Consider the following 17,992-nt stretch of genomic DNA (forward strand, 5'->3'; position numbering starts at 1 on the left):
TGGATTTTTTTGTAAGGAAAAAAAAAAAAGAGTTGAGTGGATAGGAACTTGAAAAAGACATTAGATGGGGAGAAAAGAGGAAAATGGAGAGGGGTGGAGTGATGGATGCAGGCAGGGGACCAGCAGCTCTCTGCCAACATCTCCATGCATCCTTCCAGACATCACACTGCGCTGCCATCTGCCTTCCTGCCACACTCTCTCTCACACACACACACACACACACACAGAGAAACATACACGCAGGGAAGAGATATGTGAAATCATTAGAGTCTCCCAACACTGAATAAATATCTTGGGATAAAATCAGTCTGTGGAGAAATCACCTGCGGGGAAATACAATTGGATGAGATCACGACCTCACTGAAACGTAATTTGCATGTCATCTAAATGGGATCTGCCCCAAATGCTCGGGAGGTCAAAATGTGCCCGATTAGTCGAAATGGGACGACTTCCTTCTCCCCGGATTTGCTGAAAGGAGCAACAATGGCATGTACAAGTTCTGTTTGGCTGTGACTGTTCTTCCTGTGAGCGGCAGGGCTGCCCTCTTCTGGCTGCTTCACAAACCTCCGCAGTTGCATTCAAACCCTTCTAACCTTCAAAAGACAGACAGACAGACAGATTCTGGCAGGCAGTTGTTTTTTTTTTTAATCACATTAGAGCTGAGGAATAAAAAATAAACACAAAAAGGGGGAAAGTGCAGCACACAGAGTCTCTCAGGTAACCACATAGAGTCTTATTTATACATAATATATTTATATAGTAGAACCATATCTCCCACTTTTACAGCCTCTGATTGTGACACAGAAATAGTAAACCCACATTCCCTGGGTGAGACAGAAAAGAGCAAAAAGAGAGCAGAGCTCCAACAGTCGTCATCTACATTAGAAAACCTGCAGGCCATTCATATCCATAGGTTTATACAGCCAGGCTTTAGTATTCATTATAAAAATAGGTTTAAAGATGATACAGATGCAGAGGGTGAGTGAGGATGTTGCTGCGCCCACCGATCAGTGGCATGACTCCTATCATCCACCCACACCACAACCAAGATGCAACAAGGTCCTGGGATTCTGTGCGTCTCCGCTCTACAGCAGTCCAGCCCAGACAGTCGGTTATTATTGAAATCAAGGAGGGTTTAAATTAGAGAAGAAGAAAAAAAATATCTATGAGTACATAAAAAATGCTCTTTGAGGATGGTAAAGGGGGGTTAGTGCATTGATGAAAGCTTAGATAGATTTGGAAAAGTGCAGTCACGGAAAGATATGGATGACACAGGAGTGGATGAGATGAGCAAAGAAACGGAAATAAGGAATAGCAGAGGAATAAAATGTTTTTAGAAAAAAGTGCAAAGCAGCTCTGGGGTCACCATTCACTTGGGTTTCAACAGCTGCTGGCGGTAAGAAGAAAAAAGGATCAGAGGAAAGAGGAGTTGATGGAAATTAAGTGTTATTGCTGGGGGTATTTTTTATTTGGTGTTAAGGTGTTAGAAGAGGAGTGAGGGCATGAGAAAAGAGTTATTGTTGAGGGTAGTACGGCTGATGCTGCTGCTGCTGCTGCTGCTGTGGTGGTTGCTGGGGGTAACCGGGGTAGGGCTGTCCAGCAGGAGGGGCTCCTGGGTATCCTCCTTGTCCTGGAGAAGGCTGGTAGGGCATGTAAGGCATGTTGGGCATATTAGGCATGTTGTACTGGCCATAAGCATAGGGGTTGTAGCCCATAGGGGCCTGAAAGTACCTGAAAGTACAACAGAGAAAGCAAACGTGAGCACTCACCAGTCACTTTATTAGGTACACCTGGTTAACTTCTTGTTAACGAACTCAGTGCATTTAGGCATGTAGACATGGTCCAAAAGACATGCTGGAGTTAAGAGTGAGAAGAGAGTAGAGAAGAGTGAGCATTAGAGAGAAGAGGAAAGGTGATTTAAGGGACTGAATGTGTTGTTTCAGAAACTGCTGATCTACTGGGGTTTTCTAACAGTCATCTTTGGGGTTTACAGAGAATGGGCCAAAAAAAAAAGAAAGGAAAATATCCACTTGGTGCAGTTCTCTGGGCAAAAATGCCTCGTTGATGCCAGTAGGTCAGCAGAGAATGATCAGACTGGTCTGAAATTATGGAAATGCTTACTCAAATAACCACTTGATACAACCAAGGTCTACAGAAGACCATTCTGATTACACAACACATCCAACCTTGAAGCAGGCTGACTATAACAGCCAGTAAGGTACCCTTTGTACCTAATTAAGTGGATGAGAGTGAACATTTAAACAATTTCAGCGCTGACCAAGATAGTAGATCAATCATAACAGTACAGAGAGTCTATGGACAGGAGCCATATCATTACAGCTTTGAGCTTAAAAACTGACTTAACCCTTTTTACAAGCAAAAAAATCTAATTAAGGTCACAAAATGTATCACACTGCCATGACATCAGTAAAAGAGTCATCTAAAAACAAAATCTAGTCCGAGATCGGGATGTTGATGAAAAACCTACCCTGGGTATCCCTGGTACGTGGGGTAAGGTGGTCCCTGGGCCTGAGCCATTGGGGCCACAGGTGGCGGGTTGCTGGTGGAAGCAACAGAGGGCGCTGTGTTGGTTGGAGGGGGGGTGGCTGCAACCTGAGGGGTGACGGTGGGAGGAGGAGGTCTGGCTGGAGGCTGGGGCTTGGCTGGGGGTTGCTGTTGGGCTGGTTGGGGCTGCTGAGACGTGAAGGTAGACAGAGAGGAGACATGCATAAATGTGTCTTTTCTACAGTTAAGGTATAGTATAGTGTTAGACTCTGTGAGGTGCTACTTACAAATACAGTCCTGGGTGCAGGTGTTGGGCCGGCAGCCGGGGTGCTCTGATAGGCGGGAACGTTGAAGGATGGAGCACTGGGCTCTCGGGCAATGCTCTGCTGCAGATCTCTGAAACAGGGATTGAAACATTACAGATTTTTCCTGCCCAAGCTGCAGCTTAAAAAGACTTCCAGATACCATCCATCCATTCATTTTCTATGACACTTGTCCTCTGAGGGTTGCAGGGGGGAAGAAGAAGCCAATCGCGGCAAACAGTCATTCGCCGTTCACTGTCCTTGTTCCAGTATTGTATTGTATTGTATTGTATTGAAGTGTGTGTTTGTCTATGGCCTCTTTTCAGCTTCTGGTTTAGCATGCGGCTAAGTGTTAGTGTCGAGCGCTGGCCCAAACTCTTCCTACCATCCATAAACTTAAATTTACAATTTGACAAGTTGACACAGCATAAAATTGGTCTCCAAAAATGAACCTGTCTGGATTTCAACATACTTTTGTTTCTGTTGTGTTAATCTTCTGTGTAGGGGCTTCCTATTATTTCTGGAATGGGAACTGTGGTGCATGTGAAGAGCGCCAAGGCCAATTTGAGACCAACTCTGGTCCAACTGAAGGTTTACATGCAGTAGTAAGCCAAGAAAGAAATGTGATTTACAATTCCAGACAGTAACTGCATTAATGTTTTTGTAGCCACATTATTCACACTGAATGCCACAAGATTTATTTTTTCTAATGGTTAAAACTTATCTCATGTTACTGAAGTGCAAGTAGAGGTTTGATTCAATCAAGCTCCTCTCATGCTTTCTCTCGCTCTCTCTCTGTCACACACACACACACACACACAAACAAACATGTTGACAGCAGAAGCATCTGCACAGTCAGACCTATTCACAACTGGATGATGAGGCCAGACCCAATCAATGTGATAACAGCAGAAGCGTCCAGGATGCATTTTAATGACAAGTGTGAAAAGTCGTACTTGGTCGTACTTGGAGCTATAAACCAGCGACTGGATCACTGAAGACCGATGTCATAACAAGTATGAATGTGGCCTTTGAATAATTAGCCTAACCCCAAACTGTATGTCTTTAGACCGCCAGAGGAAGTCAAAGTACCAAGAGAAAACCCACACTGGCAGAGAGAGAACATGAAAACTACACACAAGCAGTTTTCAGACAAGAACAGTTGTTTTCTTTCCACACCGTGTGCCCAAACTAAAATGCTCAGTGTTACACACAGGATTCAAACACTGCTGTTGTGAGGCAACAGACTAACCACTGCCTTCATTAATATCCCACAAACAGACATAAGTGCACACACAGACAAAAGAAGCAGAGTACATACTTAAGTAGTTCATCCCGCTCCGTCTTGCGTGCAAAAACAATGTCGCTGCACTTATTCTGGAACTTAAGCAGGATTTCTGTCAGGTCGTTGTAGAACTGCGGAAGGAGAAAACAAAAGAGGACAAAAATAAATGCCCTGACTTTGCAAACCACCTTGACACACATACACAAAATAAATAAATAAATCGGAGTGAAATGTTTCTGGCAAGACATGCATTACTGCAGTACAGTTCATTCCTGCATGTGCCGGTGTGTTGTGCTGAGTAAGTACCTTTGTGCCTTCGCGCAGGTTGTTGCTGATCTCAACGTAGCTGTCGTGGGCTGAAGCCAACTTCTTCAGGACCTCCTCCCTCTGGTTGGTCTCTGCGTTTGACTGCTTCAGACTGCTGAAATCCTGGTGGGACGTCTGGAGAGGGATCACAGGAGTGATACAAAAGATAGCAGACTGAAGAGGTTAACCCCTGAAGCGTTGTAGTACATAGGCTGATTTATGGATAGTGCAATAATAATTATTTTTCACACACAAGTAAAACCCTCAGACAGATGCTCTCTCTCTTAGGACTCTATCTGCATCTGCTGCCCGACAACCTACATGTTGTTTTTTTTAAACTAATCTGTTTATCCCAGTAATAAAACCAACTTTTTGTTTACTTTTGTTACTATTTTTAGAGGGTCATATTTCATTTAAACTACAAACAGCACTGTTATAGGTGGTAGAACAGTTCAGAGTCACTTCTAGAGGCCAACACACCATTAAAACATGGTCATGAAGAGGTCACCATGTGTATGTTCATATACCTGAACTTTTCCCAGCAGCTCTTCCTGCATGTGGAGTGAGGCTTGTACTCTCTGGTTGTAGGTACCGTACGACTGGTCCAGTTGGGAGAGTGACAGCTGCTCCTCGTTGATGGCCCCGTCCTGGGCCAGTGCCGTCAGAAAGGACGTAGACATGTCAAAGGTCACAGCCTTGACTTCTTCTTCCAAGGTCTCTCTCTCCTTTTTCATCTCATCCAGCTGGCTGAGCAGGGAGCGCAGCACATTCACCACCTGAGGTGAAGATGGAGAAGACAACTTGACTTTTTCTGCTCCACATGAACCCTAACCTATCACACTTGTCATAATGACTGCACAAATGCAGTGTGGCTTCACTGGCGTTGCACATGCACTTCTTCAACCCTCTCCCAGTTCTGCTTGCTTTAGTTCTTTAAGTTCCCCAGTGAAAAACAAAGCAAAGTCAGCTAAAAAAAGAAAAGAAAAATTGAGCAACTGTGGGGAGGAAGGAAAGAGCACACAATGTCCATTAGGTGTTTTGCATACAGCAGTTTCTGTATGTGGCACACAAAAACTTTAGTTTTATGTTAACTGGCCAAATGACAGAGTAGGCAGGCAGACTGACCTCACTGCCCTGCAGTGTTTTGGTTGGGTTGGCAGAGGGGATGGCAGCAGAGAGCTCGTCCTCTGATTTACACAGCAGAGCGATCATGTCACAGTGGGCGCTGTACCGCTCCCTCACCACTTGATCTGCTTGAACAGCCTTGTCCAAGACGTTGCGGAAGTTAGCGCCCTCTGAGGAACAGAAGGAGAGGTTTGAGGAGATAGGAGAGAGGGAGGATCATGGTGAACAGCACAAAAGTGTTGCCACAAGAACAGTTTCTTCACCTCAGCTACTGGCCTCCTCTAGGGTCCTCCTCTAACTCATATCCCTCCAACACTATGATGTATATAATGGTGCTATAGTGCTTGTTTTCTTATTATGTTTATTTAATTCATTTTATTTACCCCTAATATTTATAAGTTTTGGTCTTTTTATTTGCACCAATGACCAAAACTAATTCTTTGTATTGTGAAAGCTTTACTTGGCAATAAACCTGACTCTGATTCTGATGTGTGTACCTGCACGCAGGGGCTTATACAGATCACCAGAGGGGGTTCTGTTCCAGCGCTGGTTGAACTTGGCTCTCAGCTCATTGTCTGTTGTCTCTTCAGCATCCAGCATCTTCAGAGACTGATGGACAAAATCACAAAAGTGCCTTAACATACACACACATACTGACACATACATACAATATGTTAAAAAAAACAACAACAAATTGTGAGTATTTTGACTGCGATATGATAGATAAATGGTACGGCTTAAAGGTTAAATGTACTTTCTTGACTGTCATTTTCATGAATATATTAATCAAAATCATATAGATTTTACATTTTTTGGAGCATGTCAACAAACAAAAGATATTTTAATTCCTGCAATGCTACGGAATTTCTACATTAACTGTGTTTGGACACACATTTCTTCTTTATCAAACAATTGCAGTGTCTTTGGATTGTAGTTGATCATATTACATTTGATTATTTCTCATTAACTGTACCGACCACACACACACACACACACGATGATCTGATGAGTAAGCCTTTATTGCTCATTTTATCTTGGACCATGAGTCTTCTGTGCATAAGTAATATTGACTTGTGTGGGCCCGTATAGAATTCATTAACATAACCACTCAGAAAACTTCTGCTGACCATAGGTACATGCTGTAACGTAGGGCTGCAGCTCGAACACTTAAGTCAGGACATAGTGGGCTGTTACAAGTATGATATTGATGGCAATTTCTATGTAAAACAGAGCTGCAGGCAGACGCACACACACTCCTTGTGTGACCAACAGACGTACACGAGACGCAGCAGATTAGAGACACAGCTGTCACACACTGCACATGGATCTGGTCTGGCCTCGGCCTAACGTGTAGTAGTTCTCTCGACAGTTACTGATTGTTCATTTTAAAAATGTTTACTGGTTGGACTCCCCTTTTTAAATGTAAAAAAAAAAAAAAACCTATATTCCTGTATTCTAAAAAAGTAAAACTCACATCTTTATATTTTTCTATTTTAGGGTAAATTAGGGTATTTTGGTTTAGACTTTTTAACTCAGCCAACAAACTTGGAAGCAGATTGTGTTTATTGTTTTGTTTGTGAGGAAGGAGTGTAAAAAACAGTTTGGCTGAAGCTCATGGACACACAGTCCTTGGCTCGAAGATTAGTGGATTAGATTTCAGTGATGATCCTGATCTTGGATTTCCGCCATTGGGAAAGATTATGAGTTTTTAGGATTTAAGTGTTCTTCTGGTAGTGGTATTCCAATATTCAGGAGTTCCAAATCATCTGCTAAACAGCATTAGTCCCATATGCTTTTTGTCAATTAAAACAAGCCACACTACAACTTCTTTGTTTACTTTTTAAAGTGGATTTAGGATCAGGATTAACACTTGTGGTGAGTGGTGCGATCACTGGCGTGTGGCAGACTATAACATGTATAATTCAGGGTGTTTCTTGTTGCCTCTAAAACCAACCTCATCCAGGATTTCTCTGTTGCGAGTCAGAAGCTCAGGCAGGTCTTTGATCAGCTGCTCAATGCTCTGAAGTCCCCCTTGCTGCACAATGGATCTGGCCTTCTCAGCAATGGATTGAGGGACAGAGTCTCCAGACAGATCCTCCAGGGCAGCTGGCAGATTCAGCGATGCCAACACCCTAATGGACAGTTACACGACAAATTCATTTTCAACTGCCTTTTCAACATTTTACAGCAAATAAAGCAATTAAAAACAAATGTATGCACTAACTTTCAAAAGACAAAGATTGTACCCATTTTTTGTTGGATGAAATACTGGAGGTTTTTAAGCACTCATTAGTATCTCCATATTGTGAGACAGAAGTGCCTGACTGTTATTTGGGATGCTGCAGTAAAACTACAAGTACTTTTATTGGCATTTTAATACACCATTATATTATGAATTTTTAATAAGCCCATCCATGCCTGGAGACACAAGCTCTCATGGACACACTCACTGGAAGACAATTACACAAATCTACTTGAACATTAGAGATGCACGAGTCAAGTTTTTTTTTTTTTAAATATCATCCACGCCCGTCCTCCCGTTGGGGCAGCCAATCCACACTGTTCAACCATCAATACATGTTTTTATATAAACTGCCAACTTTATACTCCATAACATCCATCAGTGGGTGATTTGTGTTACTGCTAAATGTGTATTTTACTGTTTATTTCAGCAATGAGTAAAAATACCTTTAGATTGTACACAGTGGGCTGGGTTTATTCAGGCAATTCTGCAAATTATGTAACTGTAGTAGCACCCCATCACTATAATGCAAAGCTGACTTGAAGTAAATAATAACTTGCTTGTAACACTGCTTTGAGAACTACTACAACAGTAGTTCTCAAAGCAGTGTCAGGACAACTCACCCGTTGCAGAGGTTGGTCGCCTCCCTGAGTGACCCCACCAGCCTGTTAACAGTCTCAGCCTTCCTCTGGCTGTAAATGCTCATGGACTGCTGCACCGCCATAGGAACCATCTTCTCAAACAGGTCTGAAGAGGAAAAAGCAAACATTTAACAAAACAAAAAAAAATATTTGCTTTAGTGAACTTGCATGTTTTTACAATTTCAAGGAAGAGAAAAACGTATGTACTGTCATCAAACAACATAGACCTTGTTGAAACAAACAAGCATTGGTCTCACTTTATAGCACATCAGTATGTTGTCCTTTACAGATTAAAAATGTTAATTTGGGGGTCTACTACAGTAGTTTTATGAACTGTATGCACAAAAAAAGCTATGACACATTTAAGCAGTGGTTTCTTAACAGTGGGGAAACTGAGACCATGTGAAGGAGGGTCCTGTAGAACAAGTGTGGTAATCATTGCACTACAGGAAAGTGTTAAATCCAAAAACACATAATGAATGAGAGGTGACATGGCAGTATTATTGCTTAGGAGAAAGACTGAAAAACAGGAAGAAACAACTACAGCTGGTCTTCACTGAAAAGAAGAAAATCTACCTTCCAGCATCTCCACAGCTCATTAACTAACACATTATATCTTGTTTGTTTAATTAGCACAAACGCTGCAGTGCAGAGATGGCACACTGCTGGTTTATACTCTATTACAAACTCAACTTAAACTTCCTAAATGTATTTTTCTCACCATGAGGTTCTCGGGCAGTGAAGAAACCCAAATCTTGCCAAACAAAATGTATTTTTTAACTGTGAAATTATTCTTTTAAAACTTCTGATGCTCTGGACAAAAAAGGACTCTGCAGCAATCTGTCCATTTGGCAAAACACTTCCTTTGTCTCTTAAACTCAAATTTAGATCATTTGTTTTGTGTTTCTCTGTCTTGCCAATTAGAAAACTGTGTCAGTGTCTGTGTATGGTACCTGAGAATTTCTGGCTAAGTGGAGGTGAGATAGCTGTAGCTTTGACCAACGCTGCTTTGCCAATAGTCTCCAGATCCTTGACTTCAGGAACGCGGTCGTGGTAGATAAAATCGTTGTCTTTTTTTGCAGCGGTGAGGGCTCGGTTGATCTTCTCACTCAGGTCCTTAACGCTCACATAATCATCGTAACGAGAGGCCACGGTTTTCGCCAGCTCTGCTGCGTGCTTTAGTCACAGATTGAAGGAAAAAAACATTTTCTTTTTGACTTTTGATGTGTGTGTGGGTGATTTTTCTTTTCTTTTTAACTCTTCACAAGCGAAGAGCTGAAGTCAAAAACGTAATTACATACCTGAAGGCGAGCAATCTCCTCTCCAAAACGCTTCTTCTGCTTGGCCACGGCGCTCTGGTGAAGCTCAGCGTTGGCCTGCATGATGCAGCGCTTGGCCGCCAGGACCGGCATCACTTCCTGAAAATAAAAATACTGACCAGGGAGAGGCAACCACAGAGAAACACACAGGCACGCAAACAAATATAAACACACACACACACACACACACACACACACCAACAGCAAGGCAATCCACAAAATGGCAGACAAGCAGCAGCAGAGTCAAATCACAAATGACATCACGAAAGCCAATCACAAAGAGGCACAAGGGGTCAGAGGTGCGCAAACGAAACAGAAGCGTGTGCACATATGCGCAAGTACACACACAGACACATGTAACCAGTGCAAACACCACCAACACAAGGGATGCAGAAAGAAAGGAAGACAAGAGAGAAAACAGAACAGGCAATGAGTGTTTAACTTTTGAGCAAAAGCTGCTGCTGCACCCTCCTCAAATGCCCCAGACAGTGTGTGTGTGTGTGTGTGTGTGTGTGTGTGTGTTCACTTGTATTTGTTTACCTCTTTAAGACCTTTTCTGGCATAAATACTGACCTTATCAGGACCAGTAGCCCTCATGGGGAACAAAACCTGGTCCTGAAGAAGCAGAACCTCATTCCCGAGGAACTGGTTAAGGTTAGGGCTAAGATTTTAATTGCTGTTAGGTTATGGTTAAGGTTATGAATGGAAGTCAATGCAGTGTGCTAAAAAGAATAGCTGCACAAACGTCGCCGAATGGGTCTGTTTAATTTTAGGTTCTCTTGAACAAAGATGCTGTTTTCAAATTTGTATCCCCAAACAAAAAGCAAAAACGTCATTTAATACAATTAAAATGTGTTTTACTATTAAACAATATTTTTATTATGTATCAGGTAAGGTATGTTTATCATAGGTTGGTATGAATGTATTTAAAATGAATAACTAAATTGCATAATAACTAATAAATATAGAGAAAATCCTCTGTTAACGTTTGTTGGCAATTGTCAATCAGCCTCCCACTAAAAAAATCTTGACTTACCCGACAGGTAAAATGTTCAATTTAAATGATGCAATGGAATTTAAGTTTGATTTCATTTAACTGAAAAAAGTAAATGTGTTTTCTGAAACTGAGATCGTATGTATATCAGGGTTGAACAGACGGTCACTTTTTCAGATATCCATGATTATTAGATTGTAAGAAACATCAGAATGAAAACAGGTCAAACTTAAGTTCAGTAATAGTAACCAGCATATCAGAATGAAAATAGGGTGAAAATGAACCAATGAAAACAGAGGGAGGTGCAATGTGGACAGTCCCACAACCTGAGTACCACTCTTCAAACCTATCCCACCCCACAAACGCACACACACACGCACTGACAATACACACAATAAGGCACACCACACAGAATCTGTGTTTGGGTCTTCACCACAATGAACACATGACTGACTGGTTAGTGTGTAAGTGTATGTGTGATTTTCACATACCTTGGGAAGGTTGTCTTTGTACTGCTTGAAGGCGTCACCATAGAAATCTGCTGCTTGATTGGCCAGTTTAGCAATGACAGCATCTTTCATTCTATCTGTTGGTTGAAAAAACTTGCATTTAAGTCGAGCAGCAAAATGCACATTTCAAACACAGCTGCAGTAAGAGTTTGCTTTTGCAAACTGCATATCACACACCAATTACTGCCACTCAGTCATACATTCAGTAGGCAAATCAGAAGTAATGTATCAGCAGTGTTTTTCATCAGAGCAGCTTGTGAACATTTTATCCATTGAACAACGGTATTTATGTTACTACATCTAGATGACATTTCCCTTACATCCAGCAAAGTGTTTAAACTCATTTACAACAATATTATCCCTCTAGGAAAAAATATCCTACTTTTTTCACAATGTAACTTTCAAAACTGTTGTACTTAAAAACACTAATAAGCAATTGTAGAGACAGAACTGGGACACAGGCTGTGTTCAACCTGGACCAGAACTGTCTACTGCCACTGCTAAAACTACTCTACTTGTAGCAAAATACCCTCATGAGTGTGAAGTTAAAGACGCTATTTATTAACTTATATGTAAATTAAGTGTGTGCAATCACTCTAATTCCTATATATGGCAGATGTGTGACACCAGTATCCCTGTGGACGATGAAAAATTAAACCACAAATGCGGTTCTTTGTGTGTGATGTTCTAAAATGGAGCCTTGATCTCCTTTTCTAATTATTTACATGACATAAAGAGCCATAAATCATAATGATGGAGTGCTGAAAAGCAGAACAGTAGTTTGTGTTACATGCCCGTTTGTACAAACAATGAAGACTTGAATAACTGGGGCGTTTTGTCTTTTACCTGAAGTAGCTTTGAGGAAAAAGACCTCCTGGGCCTGGGCAAGCATTATGAGGCTCAGGGTGCCCACAGTCTCAGGAGAGATGTCCATAGTGGGCTCCCTATTCAGGGCAGACAGCACCGTGTCCTTGATGTGACCAAACGCTCCGCTGGCCAGCTTGATAGAGACAAAGATGAATGGTTACTTGGCAAAATCTTATTCAGCTTGGGCAATAATGCCAAGTTCAATGTCAATAAAGCAGCTTTGAAAACCAAACTAAAATAGAAACACAGACAAAACACTAATGGCATACACGCACATCAGTATGCCTCCAGTGTTACCAGGAAAATCAGTTCATGCATCATTGACTCTCAGCTTCGTTGCACTTAGTGGAGATGATCCACAAACAATTTGCTTGCACTGCTATTACATGCACTACACATGGTGGCAGCATCGTGTTGCACGAAAAGGACAATGCTTTGCAAATACAGTTCTGCAGAAGCTAATGCTCGAATGCAAGTATGGAAATGATTTTGATGAGTGACTTTTTTTCATGTCAACAAAATGCAGATACTAAATTAATATATGATATATTGTTCCGTAAATAAAAGGAGTAGTTTAGCCACATAATAGCTGTTACAATATGGTTTGTATTTATCTTACACGTTTCTAGTCTTGATGATCACTCAAAGCTGCTTTACACTACAGTTTTACCATTCACCCACACTTTCATACAGTGCATCTATGTGAAGCACATTTTTTAATCACATGGCATGTAGATGGGAATTTAACCCACAACCTTTGAGTTGAAAGATTTGACTGAACAACAAATGCGTTGGCAATCAGATATTCTATTGCAGCAAAGCTTCCAAAGGGCATTTAGAGAACATCAGAGCAGTGACAGTTTTGACTGAAAATCCTATTTTTGTGGATCATCAACATATATCATATAACACTTATATTCCCCACAAATCCCCACCCGGCCAAAAAGGGCTGGGGTACCCCTGAGCAAGGTACCCAACTCCCAATGCTCCCCGGGCGCTACTCAGTGTGGCAGCCCACGGCTCCTAATTCTAGGATGGGTCAAAATGCAGAGGAATACTTTCCCTAAGGGGATTAATAAAATTAAACTAACAATGTGGTGTTGCTCTCACCTGATAGTATTTAGCTGCAGTCCTCAGTCCTTCATCATTGTCGAGGTTCTGCTCTGAAGCGATCTGGCTGGCCAACGCCGCTGCATTGAACAGCACACACGTCTTCTCGTAACCCAAACTGGCCAAAGCTGCCAACACAAACACACTGTGGTTATTTGAAGGGACAAGTTCAACTACTGAATATTACATTTACATATCTCACTGTCAAACTGCACGGCTACCGACGTAAAGATTAACGAAAATTTCCTTTCACAGCCAAGTAATTACACAGAGTGGCAACTATTTAATATACTTTATATATATTGATTCATATTGATATCGACCACTTTATTTTGGTTGGCAGTGCTGTTTTTGTGAGGTTGATCTTTTATCCAACCAACTTTTTCTACCAATTCATTCTCGGTGAGAAATATCTAGAATGGAAAGAATCCCACAGTCATGAGCTCTCTCAATTCACCATGGGTACAAAAGATTCAAGCGTGAACTGAATAAACGTGCAGAGTGCACATAGCAACAAGGAGCAATCTTAACAATCTGGACATGTTTTTCTCTGGATGCAAAGCAAAACAAGGACATTTTTTCCTTGAATGTTTGTGTGATATAAATACAGACGCAGACAAAAACAGATTGATTAATAGATATTATGAGAGTGAGGAAAAAGTCCTATAATTTTCCCTCTATCTGCAGCTCACTACATCCCTGTGTTACATGCAAATATTCTTCCACAGACATAGATACACTGATAAGAGGCTGTACCTACCGAGCTTGACTGAGCCACCAAACAGTGACCCTTTTTCAAAGGCATCCTTCCATGTGAAGGTTAAGCAGAGCTGCGGAAAGAGAGAGAGGCCTTGTGTTGAACAACATCATTTTGGGGAAATACATCCAACTGACAGTTATGAGATGTCCAATCAATTACCTGGTTTTCAGAGAAGGGAAACTTGGGCTCGACAGCACACAGCTGGTCATAGTATCTGCAAGAAAAATCATGATGTTGAGTCTTTTTATTATAAAACATGTGATAAAATGTGTGTAGTGTAGTCACCATGAGTTTATTGGAACTGTGTGTGTGTATATATATATATATATACAGTAAAATGTCATACAGTGAATCATAATAGGCTGATGATTATTGTGACATAAATGCAGCTCAATATTTGAGAAAGCTCAGCCCTTTTAGAGACACTTGACCATGAGTCATGAAAAAACATCAGAACAGGCAATCATGTTGTGCGCGCACGCACAAAACACACTCACACACTAAGGCTGTGAGGTGAGCAGTCGTGGGAATGGCAGCATGCACAGGGGCTAGACAGGGAATCCCCAAGCACCAGTTTTTCCACCCTGCATTTCTAGTGCCAAGAGAGACTGGAGGGCAAACATATACATAAACAAATCCTTATGTAAACCTTTGTGTCCCATTCAACTTCACAACGACACACAGACACACACACACACATGTAAGCTGAGACAAGGTGTGCCACTCTAGATAGGTGAAGAGAAAAAGAAAACGTCCTCAACACAACAATGGTTACCACGGTAATACAATAGCTGAGTGTCCGCTCGCCTGTGAATGGGGTAGGACCTGTTGCCCTGGCTACCTGGCACGTTGCTAGCAGACATGTGCACTTGCGCAGATAATGCTAACAGTCAGCAATGGCAGGCAATTCTGCACCAACATGCTAGCTACATCCCCATCTCTAATTAGCCAAGACCAGCCCACAGCCATTCAATTTGTCTATACCCATGGTTCTCCAACAATGGTAGGTGTACCACCAGTGGTATGTGAGCTTTCTGTGGCAGTACTTAGAGGAAAATCAGAAATACTGTCTTACTGTATACCAGGGTATGTGATCAGAGTGGAACTGAGGAATTGTGTAGAAAATTAAATAAAAATTACGAGTCAGTCAACTTTTCTCGTGCTCCTACTTAATCTAATTTCACTATACCAGTGTCTGAAGTATATGTGAGGAAGAGGAGGATAATGAGAGAGAAAATTATCTTAATAAATCTGCCTCCTATGAAAAATCTGTAGCTGCCTTTCTTGGCACCACTGTATTTTATCATTGGCAATGTTAACTTTAATAGCTCAATATTTTCTCAGGTAGTACTATTGAATTTGAGGTTTTTTTTCCCTTTCTTTTGACAATAAACAATTTCTCTCCTGATACTCGTTCTGATACCACAACAAGCTAAATCTCAATAGATCAGATACCAGTACCAGATACCACTAATGCTGGAGAGGCATTAGTGAAAACAAACAGTCTAACAAATGACAACTGAATAACATAATTTGAATAGCATAATTTAAATTCTGGCTGCCTCTCAACGTCAGCACTTTACACTCAGCACCTTTTGATGGCATATTTCAACTGTCAAACCTTGGCAAATACTTTACAATTCCACTTTGCACTGCAGCTAAAGAGTAACTAATTTTGAAGGAGAATAGCAGTCCTACACCTTAAGTGCATATTTGGCCACTCACGTAATGTGTGCAAACCCTGTACACATTATGAGTCACACAGAACAAAGAGTAAAACGTCAAAGGGCAAAGTCTGAAGCTGTACATAGTAAGTGAGTGGGATGGTTAATTTAGAGCCCCATAACAATGGTAAGTTTTATAGATGACACCAAATGGATGAGGTTAGAAAAAAACTGTTTACCGAGTCAGTAAACAATTTTAAGTCTGAATACATAACAGTAAGATAGCAGTTGACAAGGCTGATGGGAGAGAGTTTGCTTTAGTCTCATAACTATTCCTTCCAACAGTTTCTCTAACAACTAGCATCTGTAACTCTGTTGCACTCAAAACATTTTTGTCAATGTGTAATTCTGTATTATTTAAATGTAAATGTTTTATTTTAATAAAAAAAAAAAAAACACTGGTTAAGTGCACATGTGAATGACATTTGACAATAATGTTGATTGTGGTTGGACTTCCTCACTCTGTAACTTGCACTGCCTTCAGGAGTTTCAGGGTAACCGACACACGCATGACAACTCAACTTTCTGCTTATGTCACGCCACAGAAATAAGGATCAGTTCAAGTCAGCTGATTATCAATGTTCTAAAAGGTGGAAACTGATGATGATTTGTTTGATTTTGACTGAGTGGCCGGTTTGGGTTTAATTTAACGTTTTATTGACACATTTTAAGCATTTTGTTATGGTTCATGAGTTTGCTCGGCCTATTTACACATGGTGTTATTTAGAGAGCTCAATGTTCTCAGTACGTTCGTTGGCGACAATGGTGATACGCATTTTGCTATGTTTCATGACCACGCAAACTGTTTGATATTATTGGAATAAAAAAAAAGTTTATTTTCCCCAGGGTGTAACTCAATGGCTCACAGAGCTGTCAACTGTGGGATGTGTGAGTGGAAGCTAACTCTAATGCTAAAGTAAACTCATAACCTCTGCAGTTAAACTAGCTTAGGCTATTTTCATTGTTTACGTGTCTGACAGTTTACTTAATCAAGTCCCAAAGCTAAGCGTGTGTTCTGTCATGTAATGCTGACATAAATAATACGAGGCAGACATTTTTTACAAGACTTTTTTGATGATTCTAACTGATTAGCTTGTGCACTTAGCTCACAAGTTAGCATCTAAAGGCTAACAGATGTGGGTGCGGCGATGACTAAGCTAGCTCACCACCAAAGGTGAGAGAGTAGCTCTTGGTGTAGGTACCATGGTGTTTAGATGGTGAGAGGTTTTGTTAAATAGAAGTTTACCTGAGGAGAATCTCCAGGGAGCTCTCGTGTTTGTCCAGCGGCCTCCCCAATGCGTTTTTGCGAAGCTTGTTCAACTCCTCCACTGAGCGTAGATATTCGGCTTGCTCGTCGTTCGCTTGGTATGTGGTCGTCACAAATTTCGACAGCGGTTTCACCAGATCCACTTCAGAGGACTTTTTCAGCGGGACTGAAATAAAAGTCGCCATTTCGGCTCGCGTGTGTGCTGTATTTGATCAGAAAGACAGGCAGCGATTAACGAACCGAGAAACACAACAACAGCGGGCGACGCGACTTCCTGGATTCTCAGTGGGAACGTGAAATGACGTCATGTGCAACGGAGAGGCGCAGAATCACCCCTTTGCGCACACATTTGCTCTTTCATGTTGACTCGTTTTAAACAAATACATGTGTTATTGTTATTGCTTAACGATGCGATTCAAGTCACTAAAATTTATGACATAAAAATATGCCAAAGTCATCTGTACATTAGTAACTCACAAACGGTATTTTTTATTTATTTATTGTTGTTATTATTATTACTTTATTTTATTTGCTGTTGTTGTTGTTCATGTCCCCAAAGAGAAGTTTAAATAAGTAAATAAATAAATAAAATTAAAGTTCCTATTTTAAACAATAAGAATTTTATTTTATATTATTATTTATTCATTGGCGGTTGGCATCCAACGTAAAAGGTGCATTACCGCCACCTTCTGATCCGGAGTGTAGACCAGACATTGCACTACAGTGTGTTCTGCTAATTAGTTCTGCTTCTTAAAATTAAACACAATATGTCTTTGTTTGTGAGATTCATAAGTGTATTAATGCTTAAGATTTTCTTCCATACATACTCTTTGTCTGTGATATTTCTGACACTGTACATATATCACCCTTTGTCAGTTCTTCGAGTTTTTTCCACTATACTTGGTCTCTTTTCATTTTCATGGAGGCTGAATGAAGAGGGAAAAGCAGAATTATATTGTGTTTTGTTTTCACAATGCCTAAAGTGAACTGAGGACTTCAAAAACTCTGAAGGGCACCATTGTGTGCAGTGCTGACT

The 17,992-nt window shown here is 41.0% G+C and overlaps 1 protein-coding gene across 3 annotated transcripts; it reads right to left on the minus strand.

The window, feature by feature from the left end:
• Positions 1 to 619: 619 nt before the first annotated feature.
• Positions 620 to 17,251, minus strand: pdcd6ip (programmed cell death 6 interacting protein). 3 transcript variants are annotated; one of them, XM_058619409.1, is made up of 18 exons: positions 16,936 to 17,251; positions 14,125 to 14,179; positions 13,966 to 14,035; positions 13,206 to 13,333; positions 12,075 to 12,228; positions 11,211 to 11,305; positions 9,708 to 9,839; positions 9,360 to 9,582; positions 8,389 to 8,512; positions 7,478 to 7,655; positions 6,021 to 6,132; positions 5,524 to 5,693; positions 4,926 to 5,174; positions 4,399 to 4,533; positions 4,129 to 4,223; positions 2,793 to 2,901; positions 2,489 to 2,691; positions 620 to 1,731 (listed from the first exon to the last, which is right to left on the minus strand). In XM_058619409.1, exons 1-18 carry the CDS (start codon positions 17,139 to 17,141, stop codon positions 1,515 to 1,517), a joined length of 2,655 nt encoding a protein of 884 aa, XP_058475392.1. In that variant the 5' UTR covers positions 17,142 to 17,251; the 3' UTR covers positions 620 to 1,514. The 3 variants fall into 3 exon arrangements, with proteins under 3 accessions (XP_058475392.1, XP_058475393.1, XP_058475391.1); XM_058619410.1 differs by having other exon boundaries at positions 2,489 to 2,694; positions 9,708 to 9,824; positions 16,936 to 17,250; XM_058619408.1 differs by having other exon boundaries at positions 2,489 to 2,694; positions 16,936 to 17,250.
• Positions 17,252 to 17,992: the final 741 nt, after the last annotated feature.

Source organism: Solea solea, chromosome 20 (genome assembly GCF_958295425.1).
Source record: "Solea solea chromosome 20, fSolSol10.1, whole genome shotgun sequence".
Lineage (NCBI taxonomy): Eukaryota > Metazoa > Chordata > Actinopteri > Pleuronectiformes > Soleidae > Solea > Solea solea.